The sequence below is a fragment of the Musca domestica genome, unplaced genomic scaffold, assembly GCF_030504385.1.
Source record: "Musca domestica strain aabys unplaced genomic scaffold, Musca_domestica.polishedcontigs.V.1.1 76, whole genome shotgun sequence".
Classification (NCBI taxonomy): Eukaryota; Metazoa; Arthropoda; class Insecta; order Diptera; family Muscidae; genus Musca; species Musca domestica.
The window spans coordinates 2,953,774-2,968,543 of record NW_026712396.1 but is presented as its reverse complement, the minus strand read 5'-3'; the positions used below and the strand labels follow the sequence as shown (position 1 = coordinate 2,968,543).

Genomic DNA, 14,770 nt, shown 5'->3' with positions numbered 1-14,770 from the left:
GGTCTATAAATACCTCCAGAGCCTCAGCTGGTCTATAAAGACCTTCTGATCCTCAGCTGGTCTATAAAGACCTTCTGAGCCCCAGCTGGTCTATAAAGACCTTCTGAGCCTCAGCTGGTCTATAAAGACCTCCTGAGCCCCAGCTGGTCTATAAAGACCTCCTGAGCTTCAGCCGGTCTATAAAGCTCTCCTGAGCCTTAGCTGGTCTTTAAAAACCTCCTGAGCATCAGCAGGTCTATAAAGTCACCCTGAGCTTCAGCTGGCCTATAAAGCCACCTCCTAAGCTCAAACTCGCCCAGCTCGTGTTTAAAGACTCCCTAAGGTATCATCTCGCCTATAAAGACAACGTAAGACGTCAGCTCGCCTGTAAAAACTCCCTGAGCTTCAGCTGATCAATAAGAACCCCCTGAGCTTATTTATAGAGACCCCCTAAGCCAAAGCAGGCCTATAAGCACTCTCTAAGCCCTGCTCGCATAAAGACTCCCAGAGCCTCAGCTGGCCTATATAGGCAACCTGAGCTTCAGCTGGCATTTAAAGACTCTCTGAGCCTCAGCTCGCTTATAAGAACCCCTGAGTTTCAGCGTTGTCCTTAAAGACCCCTCAGAGCTTTACTTGGCCTAAAAAATACAATCTGAACTTCAGTTGGCCTGTAAAGACAGCTTGAGGCGTTAGCTTGCTGTTAAGAGACAGCTGTAGGAGTCAGATCGACTTTGAAGAATCCCTGAGCTTAAGCTCGCCTCTAAAGACTCCCTGAGGCTTTAGCTCGCCTCTATAGACTTCAGCTCGCGTTTAAATACTCCCCAAGGCTTCCGCTTCAATTTGAAGACTCCCCAAAGTTCCAGCTCACCTATAAAGACCCCCTAAGTGTCAGCTGGCCTATAAAGACTTTCCGAAGCTCCACCCATACTATAAAAAGCTCCCCGCCTCTAAAGGCTCTCCGAGGCTTCAGTTCGTTTATATAGACTCTTAGGCCTTCAGCTTGTCTATAGAGACTACCTATGCTTGAACACGTTTAGAGAGACCCCCTTATAAAGACTTCCTCAATGTCAGCTATGGAGACTCCCGTGTCTTTAGTTCATCTATAGAGGCTCGCCAAGGTTTCTGCTCGCTTGCCAAGACTCCCTGACCCTCAGCTCGCCTATGAATATTCCCCGGTCCTCTGCTCCCCTATGAAGACTTCCTGAGTCTCCAGTTTTTCACCTTGAGACACTGTGCCTGTCCCGCCACTCTTAATTATTTGTCAACGAAAAAAACAGTAAAAGTACGCCACTCTTTATTTGGAGTATGGAGTACGTTTTTATATGAGTTGTTGTAAACATGATTTTCTTGTAAGACTTTGTTGTTGCTGTTTGAAGTAACAATTGCACCAATTTTATGAACAAACAGTGGCACAACAACCACAATACCTACTTTGGGAGGGGGAGGGGGCATTAAGCGCTACTTTGAAATGATGGCGAATAAAATTCACGTAGTCAAAGAAGTAATCAATTTGTAAGAAGTAGTACCGAGAGAAGAAGTAGGGGAAGAAGAAGAAGAAAATCAAGTCAAGTAGCCGATAACGGTAAATAAAGTCGAACAACAACAATGGGAGGTGTCACAGCTCTCACGATATATGTCGCGTCTCAAAACCAAGCGTCACGCATTTAACCAATTCTTTATTGGGCGGCGATTGAGTGGTGGCAACAGGGGAACAATTTATGCCATGTGTGCTACAACAGAAAAGAAAATTTGCCCTAGTGTGTGTGTGCTCTAGTTTTCCGAATTTTTCATACACTCGAGAAAAAATTAACTCTTTGTGGAAGTAGAAATAAAATCGAAAAGAATTTTTTTTGGTCTTCTGATTGAGATTTTTTCGATGATGATGATCTTGGAATTTTTATTGGTTTCAAATGGTATTTGTTGGTTATTTTTTTTCGGTTCGCATCTCTTGGAGTTTTTAGAAAAAAAAAAAAAAAATTTAAAAAATTAGAATTCGGAATTTATTTTGATTTAAAAAATTAATTTGCTGGTGGTATTTTTGGTCCGTATCTCTTGGAGTTTTGAGAAAAATCTCTTTAACAACCTTGCCTATCTTCGCCCCTTTCAAAATAGAAACAAAAATTAATCTGAAAATTTCGAAATAATCCACAACAAATATGTTCTGCACTAAAAACAATGGTGACTACGATCAGAATAACCTGTGATGGCGTCTTCATACAATCCAATTCATTTCTAACCTCAACAACGGCATCGTCATCAACAACCTCCTCAAATCTTGCAGGAACAACAACATCACCATCTTCCGACGAAGCAACAACCCCGACAATATTTTCATCAAGCACAGCCGATACATTGGTGGAAAGTCGAAACATTACCCCGGAGCAGGAAGACGACGAGAAGGATAACAGCTCCAGTGCCAGTAGTACGACCACGACACCAAACCTAACCACCACCTCCCATGGAAGTGCCAAAGATCGTTCCGAGTCGAGTAATTTTCAATATGAGGAAGTACGAACACTTGTCCCACAATTAAAGAAATCGGGCAGTGATTCCTCTTCCTCCTCCTCGGCGGCGGGATCCATTATCTCAACACTCAATTCTCGCAACTTAACATCCGTCAGCCCAAATAATCGTGCAAAACGGCCTCGAACCCCCAAAAATGATAATCGTCGTCGATATTATTTTGGCAGCAACAAAGTCTATTGGTGTAAGCAGTCACTGCTGAATGGTGGCATTCCAGCATCACCGATTTCCCTACACAACGGGCCTCGGAGGACAGGGGATGAGGGTACGAAAAAACCAGCAGCACAACATCGAGTAAAACTCCAACGGAGTGCCAGTTCGGTGACCGACAAAGAATTACAGCAAAAGAAGAAACAAATCAATGGTCAGGACGAAATAGAACAAAGACCCCGAACAGGAGTCCATAAACTCTTAACAGCCTCCAATAGTCTCAATTCTTGCACATTCCACTCCAACGGAAATCAGAAATTCAATCTCAAGGAATTTTACAATTTCTCCGCCAACAAAATCAAAGCCCCAGCGGGGGCGATACTAAACACCAGCCCACAAAGTGGAGTCAAGAACAACAACCACATCAATAATCGCAAATCCTCACCCAAGACAATATCCGGAGGCACCTCAATATTTCTGGTCAACGGAGGTGGAGGTTTCAGTATTAACTCCTCAGCCTATGGCAGTCAACGCAAATCCCCAACGCCAGCAACAGCAAATGATTCAACACGGCTCTTGAGTTTTTTACGCTCCGCCAGGAAGCTTTATCGCAACAGTATTCGTCTAAATCAGCAGCATTCTCAGTCTACCAACAAATCCTGCTCGTCCTCCTCCCCCCGCCACACTGAAGACCAAAGAGATGATGTCGATTCGCCGTTAAATTCATCCAATAATGTTCCTAGCTATCGCGATAAGCTAAGGCAGAGCTATCTCTTTGGCCTCAAGAATTTCTACAATCAACCAAATGAGAATAGCAGCAGCAATAATAACAATAACGGTGGTGGTAGCAGTAGCTGTAAGGAAAATAAGCCAGTATTAAGCGAGGAATGGTTCGGTTAGTATTGCACACTTTTTTATGTAGTTTTTCGAATGGTAATCGCAGAAACGGGCAGTTAGCCATTACGAAGTAATGTAATCTAAGTATTTTTTGCGCTAACAGTAAGTGGAAAAGTAATGAGTTATCCAACTACATAGTAATGGGTGAGGAAGCTATGAAATAAACCGTATTTCAGCGAAAAATCAAGAGAAAACTGTCTTATCCGATTACCAGGTAATGAGTAATGGAGACAAGGCGAGTCTATTTAATTACCAAGTAAGGAGTCACAAAGGATGTACTGTTATTTATTACGATTACGAGATAATTATTTTATTTAACTCATTACCATGTAATGCGAAAAGGAGAAATGACGTGCCTATCTACTTACCAGTAAGGAGTCACCAAAATGTAGGGGGTTTTATTGAAAGATTACGAGAGAAATCATTTATCTGTCCAATTATCAATTAGTGAGGGAGGAATTACGTGTCGAACTGATTACCAAGTAAGGAGTCACAAAAAATGTAAAGTAAAATGTCGGTCACTAAATAAAGGGTTACGAGAATTTTTTTTTTTCATTACCAAGTAATGAGTGATAAAGTTAGTTTCGCTTAACTTACCAAATGCCAGAATTTTTGCCATGCCCAAAAATTGAAAAAATACACTTGGGCTCATCAAGTATATTAGCGGGGAATTTTCTCTAATTTTTAGTTGGCCTATTTATGAGAAATAAATTATTTCAGGAAGAAGAACAGCTTATCTCTATAATCGAAAAGTTTTGAGGTCATACCTATTAAAACCTCAGAGATATCGGAAATTAAACAACTTACCCAAAAAGTAGAGAAATCCTATTCTCTTTTTCGTTTTAATTTCAAAGCCTTGCAGTTTTTTCCTCTGCTCGGTTTTTTTTATAAAACTAGTTTTATTTCATAATATGGGAAGCCTATTTTTAAACTGATATTAATTTTGTTGATGTAGCCCTCCAAATACCCGAGATATCAGCAAAAATTACAAATACTCAAAAAATGTAAAAATTGCACTTGTATTCAGTAAATAGATTGCAAGATACATATATCTGAGTCTAGTTGGCTAATTTACCCGACATAATTTATTTTGGGAAGAGGAACATCTTATCTATATATAGTTGTCAAGTTTCGCAGCTATAGCTGGCACAACTTCAGAGATATCGGAAAATTAACGACTTACCCAAAAAGTGGAGAACTTCGATTTTCTTTTTCGTTGTGACTAAAAGATTTGTAGTTTTTCTTCCGCTCGGTTTTTAGGTGAAACTGTTTTTCTTTCATGAAGTAGAAAGCCTATCTTTAAACCTGTGTCAATTTTGTTGATGTAGCTAACCAAGTACTCGAGATATTGACTAAATTACAAAGTACGCAAGAAATAGGAAAATAGCACTTGTACTCAACGAGTGTATTGCAAGCCACATATCTCTTATCCTAGTTGGCCTATTTACCTGAAATAAATTATTTTAGAAAGAAGAACATATTATCTATATCATTGGCAAGTTTTGTAGCTAAAACTGGTGAAATTCCAGAGATATCGGAAAATTAACAGCTTACCCAAAAGTAGAGAATTGCGATCTATTTTTCGTTGTAAGTTAAAATGCTTATAACTTTTCTTTTGATTGATTTCTTTAGTTAAAATAAATTTATTTTAGAAATTGGGAAACATATCTTTAAACTGATATCAATTTTTTTGATGTAGCTTACCAAATACCCGAGATATCGTCCAAATTACACAGTACGCAAGAAATGTGAAAATAACACTTGTAATCAGTAAGTGTATTGCAAGCCCCATATCTGTAATTATAATGGGGGTATCTAACCGAAATAAATTGTTTTGAGAAGAGGAACACCTTATCTATATAATTGACAAGTTTTGGAGCTATAACTGCTCAAACCCCAGAGATATCGGAAATTGAAAAACTTGCACAATAAGTAAAGGAATCTCATTTATCTCAGCAAGTATGTAACAGATCACATATCTCTAATGCTAGTTAGCCTATTTACCTGAAGTAAATTATTTTAGAATGAAGAACATCTTATATATATGTAATTAACAAGTTTTGTAGCTATAACTGGTGAAATTCCAGAGATATCGAAAAATTAACAACATACGGAAAAATAGAGAAATGAGACCTATTTTTCGTTGTAATTTAAAATGCTCATAACTTTTCTTTTGGTACTTTTTTTCCACTTCAAACATTTTTATTTTAGAAATAGGGAAGCCTACATCCAAATTAATATCAATTTTGTTGATGTAGCTAAGCAAATACCGGAAATATCGGCTAAATTACAAAGACGCAAAAAATGTAAAAATTACACTTGAAATAAGTAAGTGTATTTCAAGCCACATATCTCTACTTCTAGTTGCCCTATTTTCCTGAAATAAATTGTTATGGAAAGAGGATGATCTTATCTATATAATTGACAAGTTTTGTAGCTTCTAACTGCTCAAACCCCCCGAGATATCGGAAAATTAACAACTTACGCAAATGATAAAAAAATCCGATTTATATTTTCGTTGTAATTTAAAACGCTCACAACTTTTTTGGTTGGTTTTTTCTAGTCTAAATAAGTTTATTTCGGAAATATGGATGCTTAATTTTCCTCTGATATCAATTTTCATAATGTAGCTAACCAAATGCCCGAGATATCGACTAAATTACAAAGTACGCAAAAAAAAATATCACATGGACTTGGCGAGTATATTACAGGTCACATATCTCTAATCCTAGATGACCTATTTACCTGAAATAAATTATTTTAGAAAGAAGAACACCTTATCTATATAATTGACAAGTTTTGTAGCTATAACTTCTAAAACCCCAGAGATATCGGAAATTGAACAACTTACGCAATAAGGAAAGAAATCTCATTTCTCTGAGCAAGTATGCAACAGGTCACATATCTCTAATCCTAGTTGGCCTATTTAGCTGAAATAATTTTTTTTGAAAGACGAACATCTTATCTATATAATTAACAAGATTTGCATCCTTAACTGAAAAAACTCCAGAGTTATCGGAAAATTCACAGATTACCCAAAGAGTATTTGAATTGCGATTTATTTTCATTGTAGTCTCAAAAACTTGCAGTTTTTCCAGCATAGACCTGGAACAATCTTCCAAAATTGGTTCAAATGCTTTATCTCAAAATCTTTCAAAAGTAGATTCAATCGATTCTCAACATAACTCCCTCGTGAAACCCCATTGTTACTAACATTTCCCCTAAAGTTTTCTGTGATTCACTTTTTATCAGCCTTTTTTTCTTCTTTTTCTTCTCCCCCTTTGGTTTTATGTTCTTAGCATGTTACAGAGATTTTAATTCTTTAAATATCTCAATTGCAAAACGTGCTTCTTAAACATTTACCCTATCGTCGTTCTGGATTTTGGAATTTAACACTGCAAGATGCAGATTTGAGTAAATCCAGCATTCATTTAGTCACCATTCTGAGTCAGTGAAACGTAAAGTGAATTAAAACAAAAAGACTAGAGATTTAAATTTTTTGAAGTGAGGATAAAGAAATACAAGGTTCGTAAAAAGAAACGAGGAAAAGGGATTTAATATTGGCCTGGAAGTCAGGTTCCAAAATACTTATACCTTTCTCGAACCTTACGGCCATCATATTTCAAATTCCAAATTCCCTACCAAATTTCCACCTCTCTTGTAATTACGCCTTACCCTAACTCAAGTCTCCGGAACTAAATTCCCCACATGGAATGTGACAAAGCCGTTTTTTTCAAATGTTTATTTTGTTTTGAAAAAAAAAAAAACCTAAAAACTTATTTAATTTTCATGCCCATGTGTGAAATCATTCCGATTATCAGCTATCGGATTGGCCAACCTAGTACTCCGTCCGATACTCATCGCCATCATCATCAACATTATCCACAGTCGATTGCTTTGGCTATTAGCACATAAAATAAACAAAATAAATTTTTACCTCGGAATATTGACTGTGAAATAACACGCGACTGCCTGGCTGCCGGACTAGCTGGCTATCTGATCAACTAAAGTACCCACTCTGAATATTGACGCAGCGTTTGGGGGGAATTCCAAATTCAAATGTTTTTTTTTTGGTGTTTATGTTTACGGAACGCATACAATTTCGTTGTAAAATAACCTCTGATCGATGATGGAATGGACGAGCGAGCGAGCGATCGATCGATTAATATTTGTGTTTGCATTTGCAATAGCCAAACAACAATGGCAACAACAACTAAAATGTTACACAAGTTTTGCCGTTGCCGAGTGAGCCACCAATTAGCCATGTTAGTGTAAACTCGATTCCAATTGTTATGTTAAAATTAGCTGCGATGTACCAACGAAGGTAGTGGCGGAGCCCAGAAAACACAAAACAATAATAAAAACACACAAAGTGTATTGCAACAATTTTTGTAAAAAAAACAAGCACACTGATGAATATTTTATGTTAACAATAAAAAAAAAACAACTCGAAAAAATAACGGAATACAATGTTCGGAAATACATATGCTGGGTGGAATTTACAAAAGCAATCTACAACAAATTGGGTAATAAAACGCAATAACTTTGAGATATTTAACATTTGCATTACAAATGGAAGAGGAAATAAAAAAAGGCTTCAGACTTTTAATTTCTTGGTTTGATTATTAAAAAATTAAAACTGTTGTGGAAAATGATATAAAAATTATGAAGATATCTCAACAAATACCAGAGATATGGTAAAATTTGAAAAAGTCTCCAAAAAATCTCATATTTGTATTGTTGCTACTTTCTAAGAAACATACATTTCATTTCTAACACTTTTATATAATTTATTTTAACAGATCTTCGTAGTAATACTTCCGACATTTAAATTAAGGTATAATTTGTAACTGTATCTCATCAAATACCAGAGATATTGTCAATTTACAAAAATCCGAAAATGTTGGGAAAATAACATTTTTGCATAGCAACCTTTTTCAAGAGGTGTATCACATCATTTTCAGCAAGATATTGATTTAAAATTATTAGATTTATAACGAAGAACATCTTATCGTTATATTCAACAAGTGTTATGAATTTATCTAGACAAATACCCGAGATATCGGAAAATTAACAAATTACGCAAAAATTTGAAAACTCCCATCCATTTTTCGTTGCTGTTTAAAAGACTCATAACTTTTCGATTGGCTTTTTTCTTCCACTCAAACTAAACTTATGTAAGTTATGGGGGAGCCTAGCTTCAAATTGATATCAATTATGTAATGTAGCTTACCATATACCCGAGATATGGCCAAAATTATTAAATACGCAAAAAATGCAAAAATAGCATCTTCACTCAGTAAGTGTATTACAAGCCACATATCTCTAATGCTAGTTGGCCTATTTACCCATTATAACATAACAAATTATTTTAGAAAGAAGAACACCTTTACTATATATTTGACAAGTTCTGTACTTATAACTCGTAAAATGCCCGAGATATGGGAAACTTAACAAATTACCCAAAATTATAGAAATCCAATTTATTTTTTGTTGCCAATTATAAGGCTCATAACTTTTCTTTTTATTTTTTTCTCTCCCCTTAAATAAGTTTATTTTAGGAAAAGGGAAGCCTACCTTCAAAATGATGTCAAATATGTGGATGTAACTTACGAAATACCGGAGATATCGGCAAAATTACCAAATACCCAAAAAATGTGAAAATAGTATTTGTTTTCTTCAAGTATGTTACAGGCCTCATATCTCTGATTCTAGATGAACTATTTATATCATATAAATTGTTTTGGAAAGAAAAATGTCTTAGCTATATATTTGACAAATTTTGTATTTATAACTGGTGACATCCCAAAGATAAAAGAAAGTTAACAAAATACCCAAAAAAACTATTTTGTTGTTGTAACTTATAAGTCACATAGCTCTTCTTTGGATTGTTATCTCCGCTCTTAAACCACTTTATGTTAGAAACAGGGGAGCCTACCTTTAAAATGATGTCAATTACGTTGATGTAGCTAACCAAATACCTGAGATATCGCCAAATTTACACAGTAACCGAAAAATGTGAAAATAGCACTTGTACTTAGCAAGTATACTACAAGCCACATATCTCTTATTCTAATTGAAGTATTTATACGAAATAAATTAATTTGGAAAGAGGGACGCCTTATTTTTGTTATCAACAAGTTTTATAGGTATATTTTATCAAATACCAGAGATATAGGAAATTTAACCAATTACCCCAAAAGTAAAGAAAATCTATTAATTTTTCGTTTTGGTTCTAAAGACGTGTAACTCCTCTCAGTTCTCTGCTTTTTCTTTTTTCTCTGCTTAAACTAAATTTATTTTAGAAGAAGGGATGTTAATCTTCCTACCGATAGCAATTTTGTTGATGTAGCTTATCAAATACAAAAGATATCGTCTAAATTATAAAATACCCAAAAATGTGGTCATGTCACTTTTACCCCTTCAATATATTGCAATCCATATATCTCTAATTCTACTTGACCTATTTATGCGAAATAAATTTATTTAGAAGCAAGAACATCTGATCTTTGTTCTCGACAAGTTTTATGGTTATAGCTTATAAAATACCAGATATATGGGAATTTTAAGCAATTAGCCAAAAAATAAAGAAAATCGTTTTGGTTTTTAAGACGTATAACTCCTCGAAGTTCTCATTTTTTCTGCCTAAACTGGGTTTATTTAAAAAGAAGGGATGTTTATCTTAGCCCCGAAAGCAATTTTGTTGATGTAGCTTATCAAATACACCAAATATCGTCTAAATTACAAAATATCCAAAATTTAAAAAATACTTTTTTCTTGAGCCGATATTTTTCAAGGTGTATATCTTTCGGTCTAATTGACCTATTTACCGGAAATAATTTGATTTAGAATGAAGAGTACCTTATCTTTATAAGTAACAAGTTTTATGGTTACCGGAGTTACCGAATACCAGAGATATCGGAAAATTAACCAATTACTCAAAAAGTAACAGAGATTTATTTTTCGTTGTTGTTTTTAAGACTTTTAACTTTTTGTCCGACATATTTATTCAGCTAAAATTAAATTATTTTATGAAAAGGAAGGCCTATCTTCACTCTCAAATCAATTATGTGGATGTAACTCACCAAATACCAGAGTTATCGGCTAAATAACAAAATACCCAAAAATTTAAAAATTACATTTCTAATTTAGGGGTATTTTTCAAGGTGTATATCTTTCGATCTAATTCAACAATTTTCCCGAAGTAAATCGATTTTGAAAGAGTAATATCTTGCCTTCATAATTAGAAATTTTTATAGTTATACCTCACCGAATACCAGAGATATCGGAAAATGAATCTATTACCCAAAATGGAAAGAAAATCATTTCATTTCTCATTTCAATTTTAAATACTTATAACTTTTGTTCCGACATATCTATTCAGCTAAAATAAATTTATCTTAGGAAAAGGAAAGCCTATCTTCATTCTCATATCAATTATGTGGATGTAACTCACCAAATACCAGAGATATCGCCTAAATTACAAAATACCCAAAAATGTAAAAATAACATTTCTTATTTACGGGTATTTTTCAATGTGTGTATCTTTCGATTTAATTAATTTATTCACCGGAAATAATTTAGTTTAGAAAGACGAATATCTTATCTCTATAATTACCCAGTTTTATGGCTATAGCTTGTCAAATACCCGAGATATCGGAAAATTAATCAATTACCCAAAATGGAAAGAAAATCAATTTATTTTTCATTTCAATTTGAAGTACTTATAACATTTGATCCGACATATTTATTCACCTAAAATAAAATTATTTTAGGAAAGGGAAAGCCTATCTTCATTCTCACATCAATTATGTGGATGTTGATCACCAAATACCAGAGATATCGGTTAAATTACAAAATGCCCAAAAATTTAAAAATTACATTTTTAATTTACGGGTATTTTTCAATGTGTATATCTTACGATCTAATTGAACAATTTCCCGAAAATAATTTGATATCGAAAGAGGAATATCTTAGCCTCATAATCAACAAGTTTAATAGGTATACCTTGTCAAATGCCAGAGATATCGGAAAATGACTCAATTACCCAAAATGTAAAGAAATCCAATTTACTTTCGTTTCACTTTTAAAGACTTTTAACTTTTGTTCCGACAAATTTATTCACCTAAAATAAAATTATTTTAGATAAAAGGAAGGCCTATCTTTATTCTCATATCAATAATGTGAATGTAACTCACCAAATACCAAAGATACTTAAAAATGTAAAAATTACATTTCTAATTTACGGGTATTTTTCAAGGCGTATATCTTTCAATTTAATTAATTTATTCACCGGAAATAATTTAATTTAGAAAGAAGAATATCTTACGTTTATAATTAGCAAGTTTTATGTTTGTACCTTATCAAATACCAGAGATATCGGGCATTGAACCAACTACCAAAAAAAATAAAGAAACCCAATTTACTTTTCGTTTCAATTTTAAAGAATTATAACTTTTCTCCCGTCATATTTATTCAGCTAAAAATAAATTATTTTATGAAAAGGATGGACTGTCTTCATTCTCAAATCAATTATGTGGTTGTAACTCACCTAATACCACAGATATCGCCTAAATTACAAAATACCCAAAAATGTAAAAATAACATTTCTTATTTACGGGTATTTTTCAAGGTGTATAACTTTCGATCTAATTGAACAATTTTCCCGAAGTAAATCGATTTTGAAAGAGTAATATCTTACCTTCATAATTAGCAATTTTTATGGTTATACCTCACCGAATACCAGAGATATCGGAAAATGAATCAATTACCCAAAATTGAAAGAAAATCAACTTATTTCTCATTTCAATTTTAAATACTCATAACTTCTTGTCCGACATATTTATTCACTTAAAATAAAATCATTTTAGATAAAAGGAAGGCCTATCTTCACTCTCAAATCAATTATGTGGATGTAGCTCAAATATCAAAACAACAAAATATCCAAAAATTTAAAAATTACATTTTTTTTCAAGGTGTATATCTTTCGATCTAATTGAACAATTTACCCGAAATAATTTCATATTGAAAGAGGAATATCTTGGCTTCATAATCAACAAGTTTTACAGGAATACCTTATCAAATACCAGAGATATCGGAAAATTAATAAATTACCCAAAAAATAAAGCAACTCAATTTACTTTTCGTTTTAATTTTAAAGTCTTACAACTTTTTGTCGGACCTATTTATTGAATTTGGTTTAAAACGAACAAAATCTAATCTTTATGGTTATACCTTATCAAATACCAGAGATATCGGAAAATTATTCAATTGCTTAAAAAGTAGATAAATTTGAACATTTTTTTTAATTGAAGAGGAGATTGTCTTGATTCCTCCCTTCCAAAAACCAATTCTAAATGAAATGAAAATTTCAACAAAGAAAAGCTCCTCCAATGAATGGCATTTCTTCATCATTCTTCACTCTCATAGATGAAATAATTAATGACGAACAGCAACCAGAAATAAGGAAGAGCAAAAATATTAATTAACATGAAATGAAAAAAAAATTAGTTCACAACTATGTCTCTATGAATATGGTGTGGCTCGAGATCTTAATTTCTATTCAAATTCATCAACAGCAATGAATGACGAACTGCTGGACGGACGCTCTGACTGACTGAGCGAATGAATGAAGGAATTTCATTAGACAATGAATAATTATATGACTTAATTTATGCTCGACAATTAACTAGGAAAGTCGAAAGAAAAAAAAATGATATTTTAAAGGTCTGGCTTATACCCCTCCCCCCTAAGTTAACATTTTTTTGTGTTACATTAGCTCCGCTATATAACGCCACGAACTGATTATTTCATTAACACACATGGAAAATATTTTGCAATTTTGCCGTCATATGTTTGCTTCGCATATTCGGAAAAGACGCTGGTAGTTTTTAATGTTCGAAAGATAATTATGATGATGATGACGAGAGGGAGAGGGCAGATGGTGTTAGTTGTAAAAAAACTTATTTTCCGAAACTTTTCATGTAAATTTTTACAAATTTGGGATATTGACTGGGAGAAAGGGTAACCTAGGAGGGGTGAGGGGGCAGGGTCTTCCTATGTATGGGGAAACTTCTTGAGGTACCTTTTAAGAGAGGAAATCTTTAAGGTTTTTTTTGTATATGGTACCCCCTAAGAGGGCACTCTTATTTATAATCCATTTTGCTCTCTTATCAGGAAAAAAATCTCCGTATACAGAGTGAGAAAAAAAACTGCAACAAAGTCGAATCCCATAATTTTTAATTTTTTTTTTAATTTCAATTGACTGAAAGCAAAAAATATCGGAAATAGCATTAAATTTTGGAATAAGTTTAGATTTGTTCAAATTGATCACCTTTGGCACGAATTATGGCCTTCAATCGACCAATGAAACCGTCACACACTGCCCGAATGTTGCTCTACGGTATTTTGGCCCATTCCCGGCGAAGCGATTGCTTGAGGTGATCGACACTTTGGTATTTTTTAGTGGCAACCTTGCTTTCCAAAATACTCCAGACACAATAGTTCATCGGATTGATATCCGGAGATTTTGGTGGCCATTGTGCGCTGGAAATGAAGCGAGGAACCTCATTTTGTAATCATTCTTGGGTGGTGCGTGCTGAGTGCGATGGTGCTAAGTCCTGTTGGAATGTCCAAGGTCTGCGGCCAAAACATTTGCATGCCCAAGGCTTTAATACACCCTCCAGAATATTTTCAAGATAAAAATTCGGCATTTATTCTGATGCCACGGTCGATTAATACGACTGGAGAGCGAGAGCATCGGCTGTTATGGCGGCACACACCATGACCGGCGCTTGAGTTCTGGTGGCCAACAGAAGGTACACATTTTCAGCTGACCCCTTTGGCAAGTAAACACGATCATTTTGTTTTTTACAAACTGCTGGACAACGAATGTTTTCTCATCGGAAAAAAACCAAATTCGGCAGTTCACCACTTTCGACCAAACGAAGCAACTCTTTAGCTCTTTTGAGTCTGAGTCTATTTTCTTTCTGTTGCGGTGTAAGTTCTTGCACTTTTTGCGAATTTCAATGACTTTACCCCGAACTCATTTTTTCAATATTTGCCGTATGGAATATTGCGCTATGTTCAGCTCAGGAGCCATTTTTCGGCCACTGCGTCGCGGCCGCTTCTTTACTTTTCGAACCATTTCTGCTGATGTTGCTGTTTTTTCCGTCCACCTCCCTTGACGTCGGGCAACGCTACCAGTATTACGGTAACAAGC

At 34.6% G+C, this 14,770-nt stretch overlaps 1 protein-coding gene across 2 annotated transcripts in view; it reads left to right on the top strand.

Moving 5' to 3' along the window:
- Window positions 1–2,113: 2,113 nt before the first annotated feature.
- The window catches only part of LOC131806431 (GATA zinc finger domain-containing protein 14), a 44,679-nt gene continuing 32,022 nt past the window's right edge, over window positions 2,114–14,770 (top strand). For both annotated transcript variants that reach the window (XM_059130501.1, XM_059130500.1), the window contains exon 1: window positions 2,114–3,547. In XM_059130501.1, coding sequence (XP_058986484.1) covers window positions 2,155–3,547 — 1,393 coding nt within the window. In that variant the 5' untranslated portion in view covers window positions 2,114–2,154. The remainder of the gene's footprint in view (window positions 3,548–14,770) is intronic.